At 61.9% G+C, this 19897-nt stretch overlaps 1 protein-coding gene across 1 annotated transcript; it reads right to left on the minus strand.

Moving 5' to 3' along the window:
- Positions 1-3384: 3384 nt before the first annotated feature.
- ABHD17A (abhydrolase domain containing 17A, depalmitoylase) lies at positions 3385-11930 on the minus strand. The gene is made up of 5 exons (XM_032358802.1): positions 11788-11930; positions 7942-8478; positions 6502-6696; positions 3978-4157; positions 3385-3878 (listed from the first exon to the last, which is right to left on the minus strand). Exons 2-5 carry the CDS (start codon positions 8271-8273, stop codon positions 3653-3655), a joined length of 933 nt encoding a protein of 310 aa, XP_032214693.1. The 5' UTR covers positions 8274-8478; positions 11788-11930; the 3' UTR covers positions 3385-3652.
- Positions 11931-19897: the final 7967 nt, after the last annotated feature.

Raw genomic sequence — 19897 nt, forward strand, 5'->3', positions numbered from 1 at the left:
TTGGTCCACAGCAGCCTGCCTCAGTTTATCCCTTACACGCAGTGGGCGGGCGCTACCGTCGGAGCAACCAGCACTTGGTTTCAACCCAGGTGACCCCTGGCACGGTGACTATCCAAGGGCCGGGGAGGGGGACACGCAGTGATGCTTTCGGAATGCTTCCTGTCACTGAGTGTCACGCAGAACTAGTATCACACAAAGTACGTCGGCGTCCTCAGCTGTGCATTCTGACAGGACAATTTCCGTCTGACTTCAACGAGGGGACACGGGGTCTTGGCGCATTCAGTAAAGACGACGGTGGCGCCCAGGTGAGGGGGGACAATGCAAGGGCTGGAAACAGACCCACTCGCACTCAGAGCCCAGCATGCGGTAAGGACAGACTGTCCACAGGGGCAGGAGTGGCTTCTGTGGGAAACGGAGTCAGGGAAACCTATTCGGAAAAGCAGTTTGGGCTCCCACAGTCCTTCCCGGAAGCACTTTCCCAAATTAGACCAAAAATTTAAATATATATGTAAAAAAGAAACCATTACATTTCCAGAAAAACACATCAAATGTTTTATAATCTTGGAGTAGAGAAAATACTTCTGAGCATGACATAAAATGCAGAAACCATATATGAAAACAGCTATCAATGAATAATAATGATTTTAAATGCTTAGCAAAAATGGTATGAATTTTTTAGAAATCGGAGGAAAAAAACGCAGTCCAAGTCAAAAACAAATTATAGATTGGGGGGAGAAACAGGAAATGGGCTAATTTCCTTCAGATGTAAAGTGCTCCTAGAAAACAATAACACCAACAACCCAAAGGAAAAGTGGTTGAAGAATATGAAATACAAACGGCTTTTACATATGTACACATTCATAACGGATACAGACTTTTGAAGTGATTATATAAATGGCAAAAATTAAATTGGACAAGGGGCCCCTGGGTGGCTCAGTGGGCTAAAGCCTCTGCCTTCTGCTCAGGTCATGATCCCAGGGTCCTGGGATAGAGCCCTGCATTGGGCTCTCTGCTCAGCAGGGAGGCCTGCTTCCCTTCTCTCTCTGCCTGCTTGTGATCTGTCAAATAAATAAATAAAATCTTTAAAAATAAATAAATAAACTGGACAAAACTATTGCTACGTTTCATTTCCCTTTAGGAAACATAAGTAAGTAAAGCTATAATGAAATACTATTTTAGGGGCGCCTGGGTGGCTCAGTGGGTTAAAGCCTCTGCCTTCGGCTTAGGTCACGATCCCAGGGTCCTGGGATCGAGCCCTGAGTCGGGCTCTCTGCTCAGCAGGGAGCCTGCTTCCCCCTCTCTCTCTCTGCCTGCCTCTGCCTGCTTGTGATCTCTGTCAAATAAATAAATATTTTTTAAAAAAATACTATTTTACCCCAACCAGATGTGCAAACGCAAGCATCAGGGATGGGCGTTACTCGGTGCTTGGTGGGAGGCAACCCCGTAAGGCCTGTTACAGAGATCGAGCACACATTCAGAGACCTGTGAAAAGCCCTTTGACCCAGCACTCCTGCCCTAAAGAACGTAGCTTCAGGCTGACCTGCAGACATGTTCCCGCTCGGATACAAAGACACTTGTACAAGCTTAATCAATCTAGCCTTGCTTGTTACAAAAAGCCTAGAAAGAACCGAAATTTCTACCAACAGGAAACAATAAATCCCGCGCTAACACCATAGGATGACACAATTGAAACGAATGGCCCCGGACAGGGAGAGCTCCTCCCCCCACAGCTATGTTGGCAAAAGGGTTACATGTAAAGGGAAAGAAGTTTTGCATCAAGACATCAGATGTGCGCGCTCAGACTTTCTTCCTTGACGCATGAGAAAGGGCCCAGGAGGGGGAGCCCGGCCCTGGAGGTCAGGGGTTGGAGGCATGCCAGTTTTCCCCCAACGCCCTTCCAAACTCCCGAACTGTTTAGTCTGTGCATCCAAGAACATTTCTGTTCCGATTCTAAACAAGCTGTGTTCAGCTTACTGGGTTTGTGGCACTCCGGCTCCCGGGGCACCTGCCCCCAGATGGGGTCCAAGGGCAGCGGGGAGGGGGTGGGGTGTGCTTCGGGGAAGAAACACTGTAGCAGCAGACGGAGAAAGTCAGGCCTGTTGAGGAACACGAGCCACGCCGGGGTCATCTGTACCAGGCCGGGACGCAGGGCATGTCAGCAACAACGACCGACCTCCGGCATGCAAAGGCCCTGTGGCGGACAGGGACAGTCTCTCCGGAGTGCAGTGCGGCTCCTCAGCGCCGGGTCGTATCAAACGGCCCTGAACGCCCGGCAACCGGCGCCCGCGGGGCCCGGGAGGGACGGGGCACCAGCCGCCCGCGCCTCGGCCCCTCCCCAGGCTAGGGCACTGCGGCGTCGGAGAAGGGCGGGGCGGGCCCCCCGGGCCCGGGGGCGCGCGGAGTCCCGACGGCAGGCCTCGAGGGAGGGGAGTCCTCGCGCGCGCCCCCGCCCCGTCACGGCGACAGGGCGGCACGGACACGTGGCGAGCACGCAGGCCCCTGAGCACCCGGGCCCGAGTCCCCGCCGCGACCCCGGCTCGCGTCCACTCCGACGCCGACGTCCGCGCGGGCCCGCCCCACGGCAGCCCGTCCTGCGGGCGGGGAGGTCGGGGCGCGCACAGGAGCGGGCGCCGGGAGGGCTGCGGGGTGCGAGCGGCGGCCACTTACCCCTCCGCCCGGGTCCCGCGGGCCGCCGCCGCCGCCGCCTCGGCGCGCGGTACCGCCACTTCCGCTTCCGCCCCGGCCGCGCCCCCACGGCGCCAGCCCCGCCCCCAGGACGAAGCACCGCCCCGCCCTTAAAGGGGCCGCGGAACCCAGGAGGCCTCGGACTGAACTCTGGGCCCCGCCAACGCCAAGCGGGCTGAGTCGCCACGGACCGTTCTCGCTCTGGGGAAGCGCAGAGGACCCCCCAGGGGCTGGCGGGGAGGTCCAGGGAAACCCTGGCTCAGCCCTGCTTTCCATGGCTCCCCGGGAGGCCCCGCTCTGATGGCCCCAAGACAAGTGCTCCCCCATCCCAGTCCCTGCTCCCTTTGCAGGGGGTACCCCGCTGGGCCTCTGGACCTGCCAGGGTCACGGTGGGTTCTCCTGGCTCTCCGTGCAGGCGAGGGCGGTGAGGACGGGCGGGACAGCACCTCCCAGACCTCGTGTCCTTACCTACCACAGGGCAGCGGACCACCACGCTCCCAGGAGGCACAGGCCTCAGGCACCTGGGGCCGCAGGCTCCCTACCCCTCCATCACCACCCAACCAGTAGCCTCGAGGGGTGGGACTCTGGATGGGACCCAAAGCCACCTCCTCTTCCCCAAGGACAGTGACCAGACCCCTGCATTTGTCCCACTCACTGGGCCCTGAAAGGCATGCATGAGCCACAAAGAAAGAGGAACCCTAAAATTTTAAATCTTTAATTTGTTTTCACGTTTTTCCTTCTTTTTGCTTCCAAAAGGAAAGGAGAGCGTAGCTCCGCGCCTGTACATCGTCCACGGCCCCTGGGCTGGGGCAGGTCCCGGCCCGGCCCCCGACGCCCGACCCCCAGCTGTCTCGGAGGACTGGGGTGCCCGGGGGGAGGGGGGTTCACATGCAGCCCCCGGGCCGGGGCGGGGGCGAGGTCCAGGCGCCGCCTTATTGCTGAAGTCCCGGCTCGGCTCAGGGTCCGGCTACACGCGCTGGCTGGGCAGCTCCTGCGATATGAAGCGGCGCAGGCGCTCCAAGTACTGGCTGTAGAGCTCGATGTCATTGTGCCCGGCGCCCTCCACCCACAGCGGCTCCACGGCCTTGGGGCAGCGCTCATAGAGCGCCAGCCCGTGGGAGAAGTCGATTACTTCGTCCTCTGTGCCGTGGATGATAAGCACCGGTGACGTGATCTTGGACACCTTCTCGATGCTGTAGGGGAAGGCGCCGCCAGGCTCTGAGCAGTGCCCCGCCCCGCACAAGCCCCTCCCCTGATCCCCACCGGCCGCCATCCCCAAAGCCCCCTTTTACTTGGGGAACGCATCGAAGCAGTAGGTCTTCTTGGTGTCAGGGAAGGCAACGCGCATGCCCGAGGTGAGCGGCGAGTGCAGCACCACGGCAGCGCACTCGTAGCGGGAGGCCAGGTCCACGGTGGGCACCGTGCCGATGCTCTGCCCATACAGGACGATGCTATCCGGGCTGATGCCGTACCTGGCGGGGAGAGGCGAGGGGGGCGGGGAGACGGCAGGATCAGCCACAGCCAGCAGCAGCTACAGCAAACAGCACACCCCCCCCCCTCCGCCCTGCCCTCCCAGGGCAGCCCCCCATTCTCCCTGCGTGGCTCTGGGCAAGGGGGTTGGACTCAGAGACAATCCCCCCCACTCCCCAGCACTGTCTCTCAACAGCGAACAAGTGCACTCAGTAAGGAGGAAGGGCCTGGGCAGATGCACAGATGGCTGGCGCGGCTGCAGCCCCACCCAGCACTAACCCTGTTTCAGCAACAGCATCAACCTGGATCACAGGCGTGGGGTGCCCTCCGGTGGTGCCCCTGGTGAGGGCCCCCACGCCATGCTTGGGGTTCGGGGGGACAGGGCAGGCGCTGAGGCCTCTCCTGCCCCCTCCCACTTGACCAGAGACACACCCAGCGCCTGAGAGCACAGGCAGGGGACCCGTCTTCCTCCCAGCACCCTCACCCATCCATGCCCTTCACCAGGAGAAGTCACGGTAGCTGTGTATCCTGATGTCACCAACCAGTCTCCAGCCCCTCGCTGTGTGGCCCAGTTAGGGGCTCAGCACAACCCAGACGAGCAGAAGTGGCGGCTCCTGTGTGTAGGTGGGCACCACATCCTGCATCCGGGTCCCAGCCCTTCCCCCTACCCTGTACCCACTCCCCCCAATGACTCCCCTAGCACCACACCCCACCCCCAGCACAGCTGACCCGGCCCCAAGTCAGCTCCACAGCCTCCAAGCGCCCGTTCCCATCTGCACAGGGACCTACCAACCACCCTCCCAGGGGAAGAGGCCTCCATGATTCTCCCATAGACCTGGACCCTGACACCCCAAGGGAAGGCCCCTCTGCATCTCACCTGTGTAACCCCCCCAAGCGGCAAGACTCCACCTGTCTACCCAGGGGCCACCCCATCTGTCTCTGTCCTGGGAGGCAGCACTCCAGGTCACAGCTGCCTGGCCCCGGGCTTCAGGGACCCCATCTGGCCTTCGGCCCACCACCCTGACCACGGCTCCGCAACCAGCGCCCCACACCACGGGAGGCACCACCACCCTGAGCAGCAGTCCGGTCCCAACCCTTGGACACCGCCTGCTGAAACACATGACAGGCGGCAGGTGCAGCGACGGGTCTTCCGCAGCCCTCCCAGGCCCCCGGTCAACACCAGAGTCGAGCCTCCTGCCCTCCTGCTGACTCTTTCCGAGGGATCGGATCTCTGAGGACAGTGCCGGCAGCAGGACAGACGGTGGGACTGACACAGCTCAGAGCCCTTGCCCCAGAGCAGGCCGTGATCTGCCAGCCCCCACCCAGCCAGCAGGACCCGCAGCAGGAAGGGCTGAGGAAGCCGAGGGCAGCACGTCCCTGCACCGTGCCGCCCAGAATGGGTCCCCTGTGCCACGGTGGTACCAGGGGACCCCACTCCTGGGGCCTGCAGCCCGGACTGCCTGGTGTATCACTTCGGCAACCAGGGTCCCCAACCTCCCCAGGGCAGGCTGACTTTGGTCCCTGCGGGAAAGGGGGGTGCAGGGGGGACTGGCAGGACTGAGACAGGGAGCCCCGAGGAGGCAACAGGCAGGGCAGCGCCTCCAGGAGGACCAGAGGTAGTCAGGGCGGCCTCCTTCCGCAGGATTCTTTGGATTCTCAGACACCAGGTAAGTAAGTGGGAAGCGGGCTGCCCGGCAGCTGGATGAAAAGCATGGTGGGGCTCCAGGGACGGAGGTGTGGCCCCAACTTCAGCTGCCCTGAGGCAACCACACACGTTCGAGCTGGGGGCCCATACCCCTGGAGGACCTAGCCTCTGCCTGCTACCTCCCACTGGCCCCCAGGGCTGTGCTAGACACCGAGCTGACAGAACCGTCTAGAACCTTCCAGAACCCTCCAGGTCCAGAGGAGCCCTACCCCCAAAAGGAGACCACAGCCACTGGCCACTCATGCCTCATGGGCCGGCCCTGAGAACATGACAAAGCAGCCCCACTCTACCCTGAAAACCACATCTCCCCGGGCAGCCGGACTCTCCGGAGTCCTCCGCAGCCTGCGGGCAGCCTGCGGGCATCCTCCCCGGCCACCCTCCAGCCACGCCCTGCGGGCGGAGCCTCTGCTCCCCCAGGGACACCCCCAGCCCATCCACACCCACTCCGGGCAAGGGGGTCCCAGGAGGAGAGGAGCGCCCGCCCCACCTCCCGCACGTCAAGCCTGCCTGTCACACCATGGGGACACAGGTCAGGCCTCCCCCTGTGGCCCAGCGTGGCCGCGGATGGCTCCATCTCACGAGGGCCCCCCTGCCAGGCCCGAGTCCCCAGGCGGCCACCCCCAGCCCAGCACGAAGCTCACCGCGTGCGCAGCGCCTGCCAGGCGGCGTCGATGTCGGCGTACAGGTTCTTCTCGGAGGGCTTGCCCGAGCTGGCGCCGTAGCCCGAGTAGTCGTAGGAGAACACGTTGCAGCTGATGCGCGTGCCCAGGCCGATGTAGAAGCTGCTCATCTGGCCCAGGTCCACCGCGTTGCCGTGGGAGAAGAGAACCGTGTACCTGCGGCAGGGAGCGGGGCCGGGCAGGTCAGTGGGAAAGGGACAAGACACACCCCTCCTCCGCCACAGACGAGAGTGTCCATGAGGGAGGCAGGCCGCCCCTTCCGGCTCCTCCTGGCTCTGGGTCTTGGGCGGGGGAGAGCCGGCAGGGCCGCAGACGTGCCCTCTGTGCAAGGGAACCACGGGGACCATCCATCACAGTCTCGGCCTAGGGCGGACCACGGCCCGGGCCCAGAAGGCATAGTGACTGCCGCGTCCCTCTGGGCGATGGCTGTCTCTCCGCGGGATCCCTCCTTTTAGAGGACTTCCACAGCCCGAGGACGGCACACACAGACACCCGCTGCCTAGACCTGTCCGGAGAGTGAGACAGCGGCTTCTCCTCCCGGCAGCTGGCACCGGCCCTGGCCCCCACAAAGGAATGAAGCCGATCCCTACCCTCCCCACTCCCACAGAACGTGACCCCAGCACTCATGTCCGCCCTGCGAGGCTGCTGGCAGAGCAGGACCTGCCCCAGGTCACCGACAGGCTGGCTCCTGGCCAGTGGACTCAAGCCTTCTTCCTCCAGCACCCCTGGCCCCCAGCCTAGCTCAAAGGTAAACACTTGCCCTTTGAACTCCGATCAGGAGTCAGAACCCCGCCTGCCCTAACGGCAGAAGCACCTGGAAGGCCCCACCTCTCTCCCACTACCGTACTCCCGGAAGAGCTGCACTTCCAGGCCCCAAGGACACCCTCGGCAGGAGGAGTCAGACCTGGCCAGAGCCACCTGCCAGGCTTCACGTGCCCCGGCCCCAAAGCAAATGCGAAGGCCTCACTGAGGGCCCAGCCCCCAGGAGCCCTTCCCAGCGCAGGTGTGCGCCGAAACCCTGAAGCAGGCAGCCGCTGGCCGAGGAGGTGACACGGTCACTCAGAACCGCCTCCCTGGGCCTCGGGCCACTCATCTGCAAGACAGGGCCTGCACCTCGAAGGACGGCCGGCCTGACGGTCCCGGGGGCCTTGGGTGGAGAGAGGCCCGCCCTCAGTGGAGGTCAGCTGCCGCCCGGCTGGCCAGAGCGTTCCCAGGGCGCCTGCCCCGCCAGACAGGCTCTCACCTGGCTCTGGCCGTGCGGCACGACCCCCGGCAGGAAACGAGAGGTCCGAGGACAGAGCACATCCTGCACCTGGAGCCTCCAGGTCCCCCTCGCTAGCTCCTTCCCCGCCCCCCAACGTGGCCCCAGACCCCCGCACACGTGGCGACCCCGAGGCTCACCTGGCGCCGGGCACGCAGCGCACGTACATGCAGGAGATGCGGCTGCCCCGGCTGCTCTTGGTCAGGAAGACCTCGATGGTGTCCAGCTCGCGCTGGCCGTACTGGAAATCAGCACGCTCCATCAGGTGGAGCTTCCAGCGCCCAGGGGTGCCGGCAGAGGCCCGCAGGGTCCCCGAAGGGGCGGCCCCTGCTCCAGCAGGCCCTGGCTCGGGCTCGGGCACCAGCGAGTAGGTGGGCTCTGGCGGCAAGAAGGCGAGCTTGGCAGCAATGCGGCCAGGGCAGGGTGGGCAGCAGAAAAGGCAGCAGAGCTCGCTCACCGACAGGCCGTTCATGGCGGGCGCCGGGCCCCAGGGTGGGCCTCGCGTGGCAGGGGAGGGGTGGGGGTGCTCTGAGACGCGGGCAGGGGGGAGGGCAACCCCCGGCCACCGCCCCAGACAAGAGCCCCCTTAGGAGGCCGCAGCCCAGCCCCATCGTGGTCCAAGCCGAGCCCCTGGGAGCCTCGCAGACTTGCATCTCCACGTCGTGCAGAGGAAAACCCTGCAGGGGAGGAGTGAGAAATGGGGTTCCCTCGGGGTTGCGCCAGGAGGCGCGTGACCCAGTCTTATCCACACCAAGCCTCTTGGCTCCCTCCCAGTCCCGTCCAAATGCTCCACCCCCCACCCCAGGGGCCTGGGGGCCCAGCTCGTCCTCCACAGGGACCAGGTACCTCCCAGGGGGCTTGGTGGGACCCAAAGCTGACGAGACCAGCGCTTGCTACACCCTTCCTCAGCGTCCAGCCGCCAGCACTCGCCATGTGAGCCCCCACCTGTCAGCCCAGGCTCGGCCCGCAGGCTGGGCTGGGCCATCAGAGCCCTGGCTTACCCCAGCTGTCCCCACACAGCCCCTGCTCTGGGTCCACACATACGCTGTCACCCTCCCTACGCCGCCTCTATCCCCACAGCCGGCCCAGACTCTCCCCCAGCCCAACTCTGTGCTCTCAAGGACTCATGTGCCACCCCCTGGTGACACAAGGTGGCCAAGGTGAGGACAGCCTGCTGCCTGGAGGGCCCTGGGAGTGTGCTCCAGAGGGCCAGGCCCCGGGGCAGGCCTGCACTGTCCAGAGGCAAGGGACATACAACAAACAAAGGCTCTGGTAACAAAAGCAGGATACATCCAGAGGCTGAGCTGGGACAATGGCTCTCCCCGTGCTGGGGCCAGGCTTGGGGGAGGGGCCCTGGGGCCTGAAGGAGTCCGGCCCTGGCACTACCAGCCCAGCTCTGGCAGCACAGGGCTGTGTGGCCTCAGGCAAGGCTCTCTCCCCGCCTGGGCCTCTGTGCCCTCGCTGACCAGCAAAGACGCATCTCAGCTCCCAGGGGGAGTAGAGAACTAGGCAGCAGACCAGGGTTGGGGGGAGCAGAGAGACCCGCCGCGCACGGGACAGACTTCAGCTTTGCCGCGAGAGCCGACAGTCCCACACCAAGCCGCCAACGCAGGCACGGGAAGAAACCCAGAGACTCGAGGAAGACCTCACTGCCCAGTAGGCCTTTCCCTCCAGACTGGGACGGAGAGAGGCACTCATGAGTCCGCCGCAGTGGCAGAGCACCCTGGCGTGTGCCATTCTGGGGCGCTGGCACTTGGGACACACAGACTCAGAGCAGAGCAGGCCACAGCCCTCAGACACACCTGCTCCCCCCAGACCTGTGTGACCTGCCACCACGGGCTGGAGACTGCCCAGATCCGCGGCACACGGGACCGGTTGGCGGGAGCTGGGAAAGCCACGGCGGCCCTGAACTGGCAAAACTCCCGGGCAGGCCGCGCCCCGCACGTGCGAGTGTGTTTCAGAAGCAGGGCTCTGTGGTTCTCACTCCCAGAGGAGGAGAGTTCGCCCCCAGGACACTAGCCAACAGGGAGAAACATTCTGGGTCCTGACGACGCGGGAAGGGTGCTCCCGGCACCGCACGGGGGAGGCCAGGGATGCTGACAGACACTCAACACAGCACAGGATGCCCTCCCTTTGCCCAAAAAGGAATGACGTGTCCCCAGATGTCAGCCAGTCCACCCGGCCGCCCGCTTCGATATATTCTCCCCAAACACGGCCAATGCACTGGGCGGGGAGGAAGAGCTGGGCTGCGCCTCGCACGGCTCAGTGAAGATCGGCGTCGAGAGGAAGGCCTGGCTGAGAGCCAGGTGGGCAAGCAGGAGCCCCCCGGCCACTACGGAATGAAGGCGCACACCTTCATTCACCCGCTGCCCACGCCAGAAACACGGTGTCATCCTCGACTCCTCCCGCCAGCGGGGCCTGACGGGTCTTCCTCCAACCAACACCTGGTCCACCTGCCGCCACCTCCCACGCGGGCTGCGGCGCTGTCCAGCTGGCGGCTTGCTCCCCACCCCCACACGGCTCTCCCAGCACACACCCAAGCATACCACTTCTCTGGAGGCCCCTGACCTCCCCTACTTTCAGGATAGAAACCCAATCCCTGGCACAGCCTGCCACAGGCTGACCCCCGCAGCCTCCCTCACCGTGGAACCCACTCCCCTGGCTCTCCCTAGACAAGCCGGAGTCCATGCGGCGGCCCTGCCAGGAACCCCTCCCCAGTCTCACTAGATGGTCCTTGCCCCTTGTCCTGTCCACCCTTTGGATCCCCCTTCCAGCGCCCTCGGAGAGGCCTTCCGAAGCAGGGCAAGGCGCCCCACGCTCTGCGGGTCCAGGTCTGCCTCCACGGCACTCACCAGAAGTTGTATTTACGGTTTAGCCAACGCCCCCAGGGCAATCGGAGCGCAGGACAGCTATCTGCGGCACCCGCAGACCCACTGGGCGAGTGACAGGAGGTGAAGACTAAAGGGGGAAGCTGCGGAGTCTACCAGGCTTGACAGGGAGGTAGGACAGTCTCTTCTTGGGCCCCGCATACCTGGGACCTCCCGCGTGCCACTTACGAGTGTCCCGGAGTAAGTCCTGAGAGCCGGGCCTCCGCCCGGGGGTGCACACCCACTGCTTCACTCACTGGGCGCAGGCCCCCGGCCCCCGCCGCTGGTCTACAGGTGCACCACTGAGCGCACTGCCGCCGGCCCCCGCCCCCGCCAGGCCCCGCGGGCGGCTGGGGTTCCGAGGACCCACAAGGAACCCGGCAACTGCAGCATCTACGATGACCTACATAGGCGCGACGCCGACGGCACCTGGCCCGGCCAGTCGGGGCGGGAAAGCCGCCGGGAAGAAGGTGCGTCTGAAAGGGCAGACTGAGGCTGGGTGAGAGGGAACAGGGCAGCGCAAAACCCCAGGGGTGAGGCCGGGTCCCAGGAGCTGCTGGTCTCCTGCCTGAGTGGACACCGGTCCGAAGAGGCGACCAGAGGGGTCCCGGGGGCGCCAGGGTCGGGTCGGGCGGCGCCCGTGAGCCCTGCGGCGGAGTTCGCGCTCCATCCCGGAGGAGTCCTGGGCCGAGCACCGACCCAGGCTGCGGGGCTGCGGTGTGTTCCCTGGCGGCAAGCGGAGGCCGGCAAGGCCACCCGGGTGCTCCAGGCGGCCGGAAGACGCCTGCGAAGGGGCCGGCGAAGGGGCCCGGGAGACGTTCAGGAAGCAGGGCGCCGCCGCGGGCTGCTGCGGTGGGCCCGGGGCCGGGCTGCGGGGTCGGGCGGTGGTCGGCGGCTGGCGGCCCGCGGCGGCGCCCTGCCGGGGTCGGAACGCGGGTCCGCGACGTCCGGCCTGATCCGCGGGCCCCACAGCCCGGCCCGCGGCCTCCCCGGGAGCGAGGGGTCGGGGACGTCCCTCCCGGCTGTCCCGGCCTCGCGGGCAGGCCCCGCTCCCCAAACGGCCGCGGGCGGCACTGCGGTGGCCCCGCGCCGCCGCGCTCGCCCCTGCTGGGCACTCACCGCCGCGGCCCGCGCCCCCCGGCCCCGGGGCCGCGCTCCATGGCTCCCGGCCGCCCGCCCGTGCGTCCGTCGGTCCCTCGGCGCCCCGGCCCAGCCTCCTGCGCCGCCGCCGCCGCCGCCGCCGCCGCCGCCGCCGCCGCCGCCGCCACCGCACCCCCACGGGCGGAAATGAGCCTCGATCCCGCCGCCGCCCCGGACGTGACGCGATACGCGCGCGGGGGCCCAGGGCTGCGGACAGGCGCCGGCGCTGCGTGCTTCCGGGGGCCAGGGGGCGGAGTTGGGGCGGGGGCGGACGCGGGGTGGGCGGGGCCGGATCGTGGTTGGCGGAGCCGGGGTTGGGGGAGGAGCTGACTCGCTGGCGGGGCGGGGCATGGCGGGGTGGGCGGGGCCGGCTCCCGTGGGCGGGCGTGGCGGCGTGCGGGGGGCCGAGCCCCGGGCCGCGGCCGCGGTTTTCCGCAGAGACCCAGCCATTCATTCGTTCTTTCGCTCATCCCAGGGCCAGGGCTGGGGAGAGGCGAGCGGGGCACTCGCTGCGGAAGCCGAATTTACAGAGGCGCCATAGAGCTCCGTCGTTGGGATAGAAATGTTCACGCGCTATCGAGAAAGAACAAAATTTTCTGGGAACGGGGCCCTGACCGAACGAGGAGGGAGGCAAGGTCACGGAGTGCAGGGGCGGGTCCGACCTTTTCCAGAATCCTGATGTTTTGTTCGCCGTGGATTATTTCCCGTTAATTTCGGCTTTTTAAATATTGCGTTAAAATACGAAGAATCTTTGCACCTGCGCTTTCCGGCGTCCCTTGAGTTTGTGCCCCGCGCTCCTCACCCTGGGTCGGCCTCAGCTCCCGCCGCGAGGAGGGAGCGAGGAAGGAACAAGAGACAGATAAGGATGTGGGCTGGTAGCGAAAAGGGGGTGCGGCAGGCCTTTGCGGATGAACCTCCGCTGAGACGGTGGTCGGACAAGCCTGCGGAAGAGGTGACCGGGACAGAGTCTGCAGAGGCCCTCGGGCCCCAGCCTGCAGGCAGGACTGCAAATGAGCGGAACAGCCTTGCCCTTCCAGGCCCGCACACTGCCTCGCATTTTCCCGGCCCGCCTGCCTTTTCCACCCCATGTCCGCAGCCCCAGCCCCCACACCTCCCCCCTAACTCTACCCCCATAGCTCCCCCCAACTCTAACCTTCAGTTTTCTTTACAGAGATAAGCCCCAAACTCTGGGCTTCCCAGCCAGCCCTCCCCCAGGGCTCCAGTCCCCCTGACAAGGGCCTGGAGAGGCCCGGGCTGGGGAGGGGAGACTGCCCAGGGGTGGTTTCCCCTGGTTTCCTCTGGCCACCTGCCCCAGCTGCATGCCAGGGAGCTGTCCAGGGGGGCTCCCTCTGCCCCCATGCCTCCCCCAAGGCTCCCAACTGCAGCTGAAGTGCTTCTGAGCTCCAAAGGTCACAACCATGCCAGGCTCCTGCCAGTTTCCTTGATTTCCTGTGACTTCTTTGAGCAGGAAGAGGCCTGTCCACAGCCTCCTTCCGCAGCCCTCCTTCCTCTCCAGCTGCACCGCTCTGCCCCTAGGACAACACTGGCAAATACCAGTGGAAGGGGGGTGGGCCCAGAATCCCACCCACCCGTAGTTGGCCCTGACTCACTGAGCTCCCTCCACCGACCAGAGCAAACTCTGCCAAGATAAAAGCACTGTTGTAAGGCTCCCCATGTTTCAGGACAGTCACTAGCGTTTCCTTTCCTTCCCAAAGGTCCTGGGTGGTCCAGCTGCTGGCCCACTTCTACACTTTCTCTCCTTGCTCTGTCCGCCCCAGCCATCTTGGCCTTCTCCAGTTTGTTCCTACCTCAGGGCCTTTGCACCAGCTGTGCCTCCTGTCTGCCTTGCCCTATCCCCAGGTAGCCCCAGGGCCAGCACTTCCTCATCTTCAGTCTCCTGCTGAAGCGTCACTCCTCCTTGGAGAGCCCCCACCTCCCAACCACCCCCAGCCAGAGACCCTGCCACAGGCCCTCTCCCGTCAGCCTCTTTATTGCCATCACTGGACTTTTTTTTTTTTTTTTTTTAAGATTTCATTTATTTGTTTAGCAGAGAGAGAGACAGCGAGAGAGGGAATACAAGCAGGGGGAGTGGGAGAGGGAGAAGCAGACTCCACACTGAGCAGGACCCTGGGATCATGACCTGAGCCCAAAGCAGATGCTTAACGACTGAGCCACGCAGACATGCCCGTAATAGGACTTCTGTCTCCAATCATTGTACTGGGTTGTTCCTTTGTTTATCTTCTGTCTTCCTCATATTCCATGAGCTCCTTGGGGCAGTGACCCTGGCTTCCGTCCACCATGTTCCCAGCTGTCCCCCATGATGCCTGACAACAGCACGACGATGATTCCCCAATCCACAGGACAGCGTTTGTAACAGTGGCTGGCATCACCGTGACCTCAGGCCGTCCTGACTCTGCGTTTCTCCCTCTCTCCTGACCTGAGACACCCAGCCTCTGTGGAAGATAACCGGCCACAGGAATGGATGGCCTTAAAAATGCTCCTACCCTGGAGCCATGAATTCTAGCATGTGCTGTCCACTGGGAAAGCTACACGTGACACGTGGCTACTCGAATTTAAATGAATTGATTAAAAGTAAATAAAATTTAGAATTCAGGTCCTCAGTTGCAAGGGCCCATTTTAGGTGTCCAAGGGCCACATGGGGCTGGTAGCTCCTAGATGACACAGGTAGAAGAATGTGTCCATCACCCAGAAAGTTCTAGAAGCATCGGCCTAGCCGGCGAGCTCCAAGAAGAAAGGCACCTGCCTCTGTTTCGTTCGCTATTGTGCTTCCAGTGTTTCTAGGTCAGGGCTTAATATTCAGTAGGTGCTCAATAAGTGCTGATGGAAAGAGAGAAAGGAGGGAGGAGGGAGAGAGGAAAAGAAATTCTCCTTCTCAGGATCTAAGCGAACAATGGGGAATGAGGAGAGAAAGTTCTGTCCGTAGCCGTCTCTCCCGACGTTGTCTCAAATTGTGAAAACTGGGAAAACACCCTCAAAGTGCAGCGGCAGGAAGCAGAGTACAGAGACCACTGGGGAGTCCTGACAGAAACCGGACGGACAAGGGGCACCGCAGCCCTGGGGCCCGGAGCCCGGGGCAAAGCCCTTTGGGTTTCAGTTTTAGTTTGTTTGCTTGTTTGTTGTTGTTTAAGACTCTATTTTTTTTTAAAGATTTTATTTATTTATTTGACAGACAGAGATCACAAGTAGGCAGAGAGGCAGGCAGAGAGAGAGGGGAGGAAGCAGGCTCCCCGCCGAGCAGAGAGCCCGATGCAGGGCTCGATCCCACGACCCTGGGATCATGACCTGAGCCAAAGGCAGAGGCTTTAACCCCATGCAGCTGGGCTTTTAACCACCCTGCACAGGTGGTCACTTCTGCCTGGGCCCAGCTGTGCAGGGAGACGAGACCGCTGGGGACTGTTCACAGTTCCTCACCTTTGATGTGTCTTCCAAGTTTGTCTGGGGCTTGGTGGAAACGGGACTTGTTTCCCTGCTAGGATCAGGCAGAGGCTGGAATAAAACCAAATGGCTTAAAGAAGACCGGCTGTTACACACGGATGTGTCTGGGGTGCCCAGGGGTTCTGTCGTTAAGCATCTGCCTTCGGCTCAAATTGTGATCCGGGGTCCTGGGATCAAGCCCCGTGTCGGGCTCTCTGCTCAGCAGGAAGCCTGCTTCTCCCTCTCCCTCTCCCCCCGGCTTGGGTTCCCTCTCTCACTGTCTCTCTCTCTGTTAAATAAATAAATAAAATTGTTAAAAGCAAAACAACAACAAGAAGAAATTAATGTTTCTGCTTCTTAGTGTCTGCCTGAGAGTGAGAGGGACTCAAACAGGTGCACCTGATACCAAAGTAAGACCCCTGACCTCTGCCATGACGCAGAGGGACCCGACGACACGGGGCTCGGGGAGAGCAGCCAGACCCAGAAGGACACATCCCGCAAGACCCCACTCCCAAGAGGTCACCAGGAGAGTCCTGTCCACGGAGACAGAGAGGAGAGGGTGGGAGCCAGGGCTGGGGCAGGGGTTGGGGAGTCTGTGCTTCATACCGATGAGCTGTGCACTTAGAAATGGCTAAACAGTAAATTTTATGTTATGTGTATTTTACCACAATAAAATAGATAAATACACGTTTATGAAACCGCGAGGTATGGGGACAGCCCTGGGGCTCAGGGCAGCACCAGCTTCAAGGGGCTGGGACCTGTGCCGTCACCCAGAGCCTTGAGCTTCAAAGAGCCCCTCCCTCGGGTTGTTGCCCTGTGGCTGTTGTCATTAAATTCCTAATAAGTTCTGAACAAGGGGCTCCATATTTTCACTTTCAACTGGGATCTGCCAATTATATGGCCCCTCCTGATTTGCACAGCGGACAGGGAACCCCAAGTTCAGGGTCCGAGACCCCGCGGTTGGTGGAGAAACACCCCAACTTGCAAGTCTGTCTTTACCCCACGCTGAGAGGAGACAGTGAGACCCAGTCAGGAAGTGGGCTCCTGAACGGGTGAGGAAGGAAGTGGGGGGCATTTTAAAATAGCTCAGCTGGCCCGGCAGACGGGGGTGGGGTGGGCGGGGGGGAGGGTGGCCCTGGAGGGAGACGGGCCCTGGAGGCTTGGGACTTTCACCCAGGAAGCCCTTCCTGGGGACCCAGCACTCTCTCTCTCTCTCTGCTCAGCCAGACCCCTCACCCCTCACCCACCTGCCCCCACCTGCCTCTCCTGTCCCACCTCAGGAGTGGGGCTTAGAAGCAGAAAAGAGGGTGCCAGGAAGCTCACCTGGGAGCTTGCGTTAGTTAGGGTTCCCCAGAGAAAGAGAACCACAGGACATCTAAGAATATGAGTACGGATATACGCACAGATTTCTTTTTCTCTCTTTTTTTTAAAGATTTTATTTATTTATTTGACAGAGATCACAAGTAGGCAGAGAGGCAGGCAGAGAGAGAGGAGGAAGCAGGCTCCACGCTGAGCAGAGATCCGGATGTGGGACTCGATCCCAGGACCCTGGGATCATGACCTGGGCCGAAGGAAGTGGCTTAACACACTGAGCCACCCAGGCGCCCCAATTATTCGGTTTTTAAATGTAAGGACGAGGTCGCCTGCCTCTCTATCCCCTGGAGGTTGGATCTAGGGGTGGTGACTGACCTGGGCGTCCGAGGCCCAACATTGTGGACCCACTGAGTTTACTGGCCCCGTCCTTTTCTGTAAAACTGGAACCTGGGTCAAGAGAGTGAGGCACTCACGTTGGACCGAAAATACACGAAAGGGCAAAAAGAAAACCCCAAACAACCCAAACACCCCAAAAAGCAACAGTCGCGGAGGTAAATACTATTTTATTGAAATAAATTTAAAAATCAAAAGTAATGCCCAAAACCCCACAAAACACCGCCACCCACGGTATCGGAAATAACATTTTGGATAAAGGCAGGAAGCACTGACTCAGTTTCCCCGGCTGAGAAAGGAAAAGAGGGGGCGGGAGCAGGACGCGCAACCTCAAGGGCCCCGCAGTCCCCTTCCCGCGGGGGGCGGGGCGCGCTGCCCTCCTCCCCCGCCCGGGCCCCGCCCCGGCCCGGCCCGTCCATCATTCGCCGCTACGCTCCCCTCGCCCAATAAGAGCTCGCCGCCGTTCCCCTCTGGCCAATAGGAATTGGTCTTCCCGAGAGGGGCGGGACTGGCTCCGGTACCTCCCCACGGCTCTGGGCCCACACCGGGCCGGCCGGGGCACCTAGAGGACCGAGCCGGGACCTAGGGGGACGTGGGGATTCTTCTAGGCCCTGACACAGGGGCGCGGTCTCCTCCTGAAGGAGAGTCCCCATCTCCCTAGGTAGATATCGCCTAGTCGGACAAGGGCTCCGTTTTTTGGGGGGGGTCTGTCCCCAAATAGACCCCCCACCCCGGAGCCAAGGATCGGGTCTGCCCTTGGCCGCGCGCGTCGCTCTCCTTGCAACAACGTAAAACGAGTAGGTCTTGTCCCCATTCCCAACTTACAGGTGGGGAAACTGAGGCTTGGGGCCCCAAGACCCTTGTCCAGGGTCCCCCACCATGGCTGGTGTATCTGCTCGGCTCCTGGGCAGCCTTCGTAGGCCTCCGCGGGACTGACACCTGGAACGGATGTTTCTTGGTTGTGGGGTGTCCTGAGCACTGGGGGGGTCCTGGCCGCATCCCTGGCCCCCACCCGCTCCACTCCGGGAGCACTCCCTGGAGCTGAAACAACCAAAAAATGTCCCCAGGCATCACCTGTGTCCCTTGGGGAGCAGACTCACTCTCAGGTGAGACCCCCTGCGTCAGGAGGTCCCACTGACCCCCAGGAGACTGCGTTCTGCAGCCATCGGGCTCCAGAGGTCCCGGGACACTGCACGCGCTTCACGACACACGCTGAGTGGGGGCGACTCACAGACGCTGGGGTCGCCCTGGTTTGTACCCTCTGACCCCAGGGATTTACTCTCGTGTCCAGCGTGAGCAGGGACCAGACTCAATCTTTTTTCCAAATAATTAATGCAGGGTTTGTCCCCCTTGGCCCCGCTGACATTCTGGGCAGGTTAGTCTCTGCGGGAGTGTCCAGGCACTGTGTGGGGGGGTGGTCAGCGACATGCCTGGCCCCCACCCCCTCGGCGGCAGGAGCACCCCAGTCCTGCCGACTACAGACGTCTCCAGACACTGCAAATGTGGGGGAGCAAAGGGCCTGGTTCTTGAAGTTGAGGGGTGGGGGTGGCCCTGGAACCCCCAGGGAGGCCGGTTGGAACAGAGATGTCTGGAACCCAGCCTAGAGTTTCCGATTCAGCAAGTGCAGGGGGCAGCCCGAGAATCTGCATTTCTGAAGGGGAGCGCGCTGTAGTGGTCCCTTGGGAGGGCACCCCTGCTTCTCTGAGTGACGTGAAGCAGGCGCCGGGTCCCTTGATGGGGTGGGGGGGCAAGACTATGGGTGTGGATGTGTTGGGACTCCCCCAGGTCCCTCCTGCTGATCAGGACTGAAGCCAGGGATTGGGACGTGCTGCCTTTGGTAGGTAAGTGACAACAGTGCCGGGGGATCCTTAGCGGCTGGGCAGGCTGCACGCGGCTCCTTGGGGAATGAGTGGGCCATCCCATCTGCCTTGTTAAGATAATAATAACAATAATCGTGACATTGGGTGGTCCCCTATATTGAGAACTTGCTCTGGGCCAGGGAAGGTAGACGCCCCTGTGCTGTGTCTTGTGGAGTGGACATTCTCGATAAAGAAGCTATCGCCAGGGAATAACGAGTGCTGGGAAGACTATCAGACCAAAGGGTAGGCTCCTCAAAATAGGGCTTCTCCTGACATTCCAGTCCCACGTGGCCAGGCTTTGGGCGAGGTTCATTGGAACTGTGTACCCCGGGGTGCATGTCCAGCCCCAAGAATCGTGAAGAGGTCATTTCAAGGTTGTGGAACTTAGGCCCTGTTTGGACACGGTACCTCCTCGATGCCAGCAAACCCCACCTTGGGGTGTGAGCGGGGAAGGCACACGCATAAACCTGATCATAAGTGTCAAATGACCAAAAGGACGGGGGCTGCGGTGTTTTCTCATCTATAAAACGAGGATACTTGGGGCCCCTGGGTGGCTCAGTCGTTAAGTGTCTGCCTTCAGCTCAGGTCATAGTCCCAGGGTCCTGGGACGGAGTCCCGCATTTGGGGGGTCCCTGCTCAGAGGGAAGCCTGCTTCTCCCCCTGCTCATGTTCCCTCTCTCGCTGTCTCTCGCCCTCTGTGAAATATATAAATAAAATCTTTAAAAAATAAAATAAAATAAAATGAAGATACTTCTGCCCTGCCTTATAGGATTGCCATGAGGACAAAGGAGATGATAAGTGCCTCGAATGGTGTGTTGGAGGGGGGATGCCCTCTGGAAATATGCATCAGGACGAATTGTTGTTAGTCTCAGCCCTGGGCCCTGGGAAAGCAGAGAACCAGGTGGGTTCTATCATTCTGTGCAAAGTAAGGGTTAAAGAGATGTGAGCAAAGGACTGGGTTTTAGAACTTCAGGACCGTTTGGTTTGTTTTTCAGAAACGAATGTTTTCTGGCCCCGGGGGAAGTGACAGATGGTTGGCGTGTGATCAGTCCTGCGGCTGCAGGAGCTGAGCGTCAGAGGGGCCCGGA

This window comes from Mustela erminea, chromosome 1 (genome assembly GCF_009829155.1).
Source record: "Mustela erminea isolate mMusErm1 chromosome 1, mMusErm1.Pri, whole genome shotgun sequence".
Lineage (NCBI taxonomy): Eukaryota > Metazoa > Chordata > Mammalia > Carnivora > Mustelidae > Mustela > Mustela erminea.

Coding starts and splice junctions, on each gene's coding strand:
- ABHD17A (XM_032358802.1), bottom strand. CDS start 8,273: ATGAACGGCCTGTCGGTGAGCGAGCTCTGCTGCCTTTTCTGCTGCCCA. Junction 4,158..6,501: donor TGGCAGGCGCTGCGCACGCG/GTGAGCTTCGTG, acceptor TCTCCCCGCCAG/GTACGGCATCAGCCCGGATA. Junction 3,879..3,977: donor TGCTTCGATGCGTTCCCCAA/GTAAAAGGGGGC, acceptor CTTCCCCTACAG/CATCGAGAAGGTGTCCAAGA.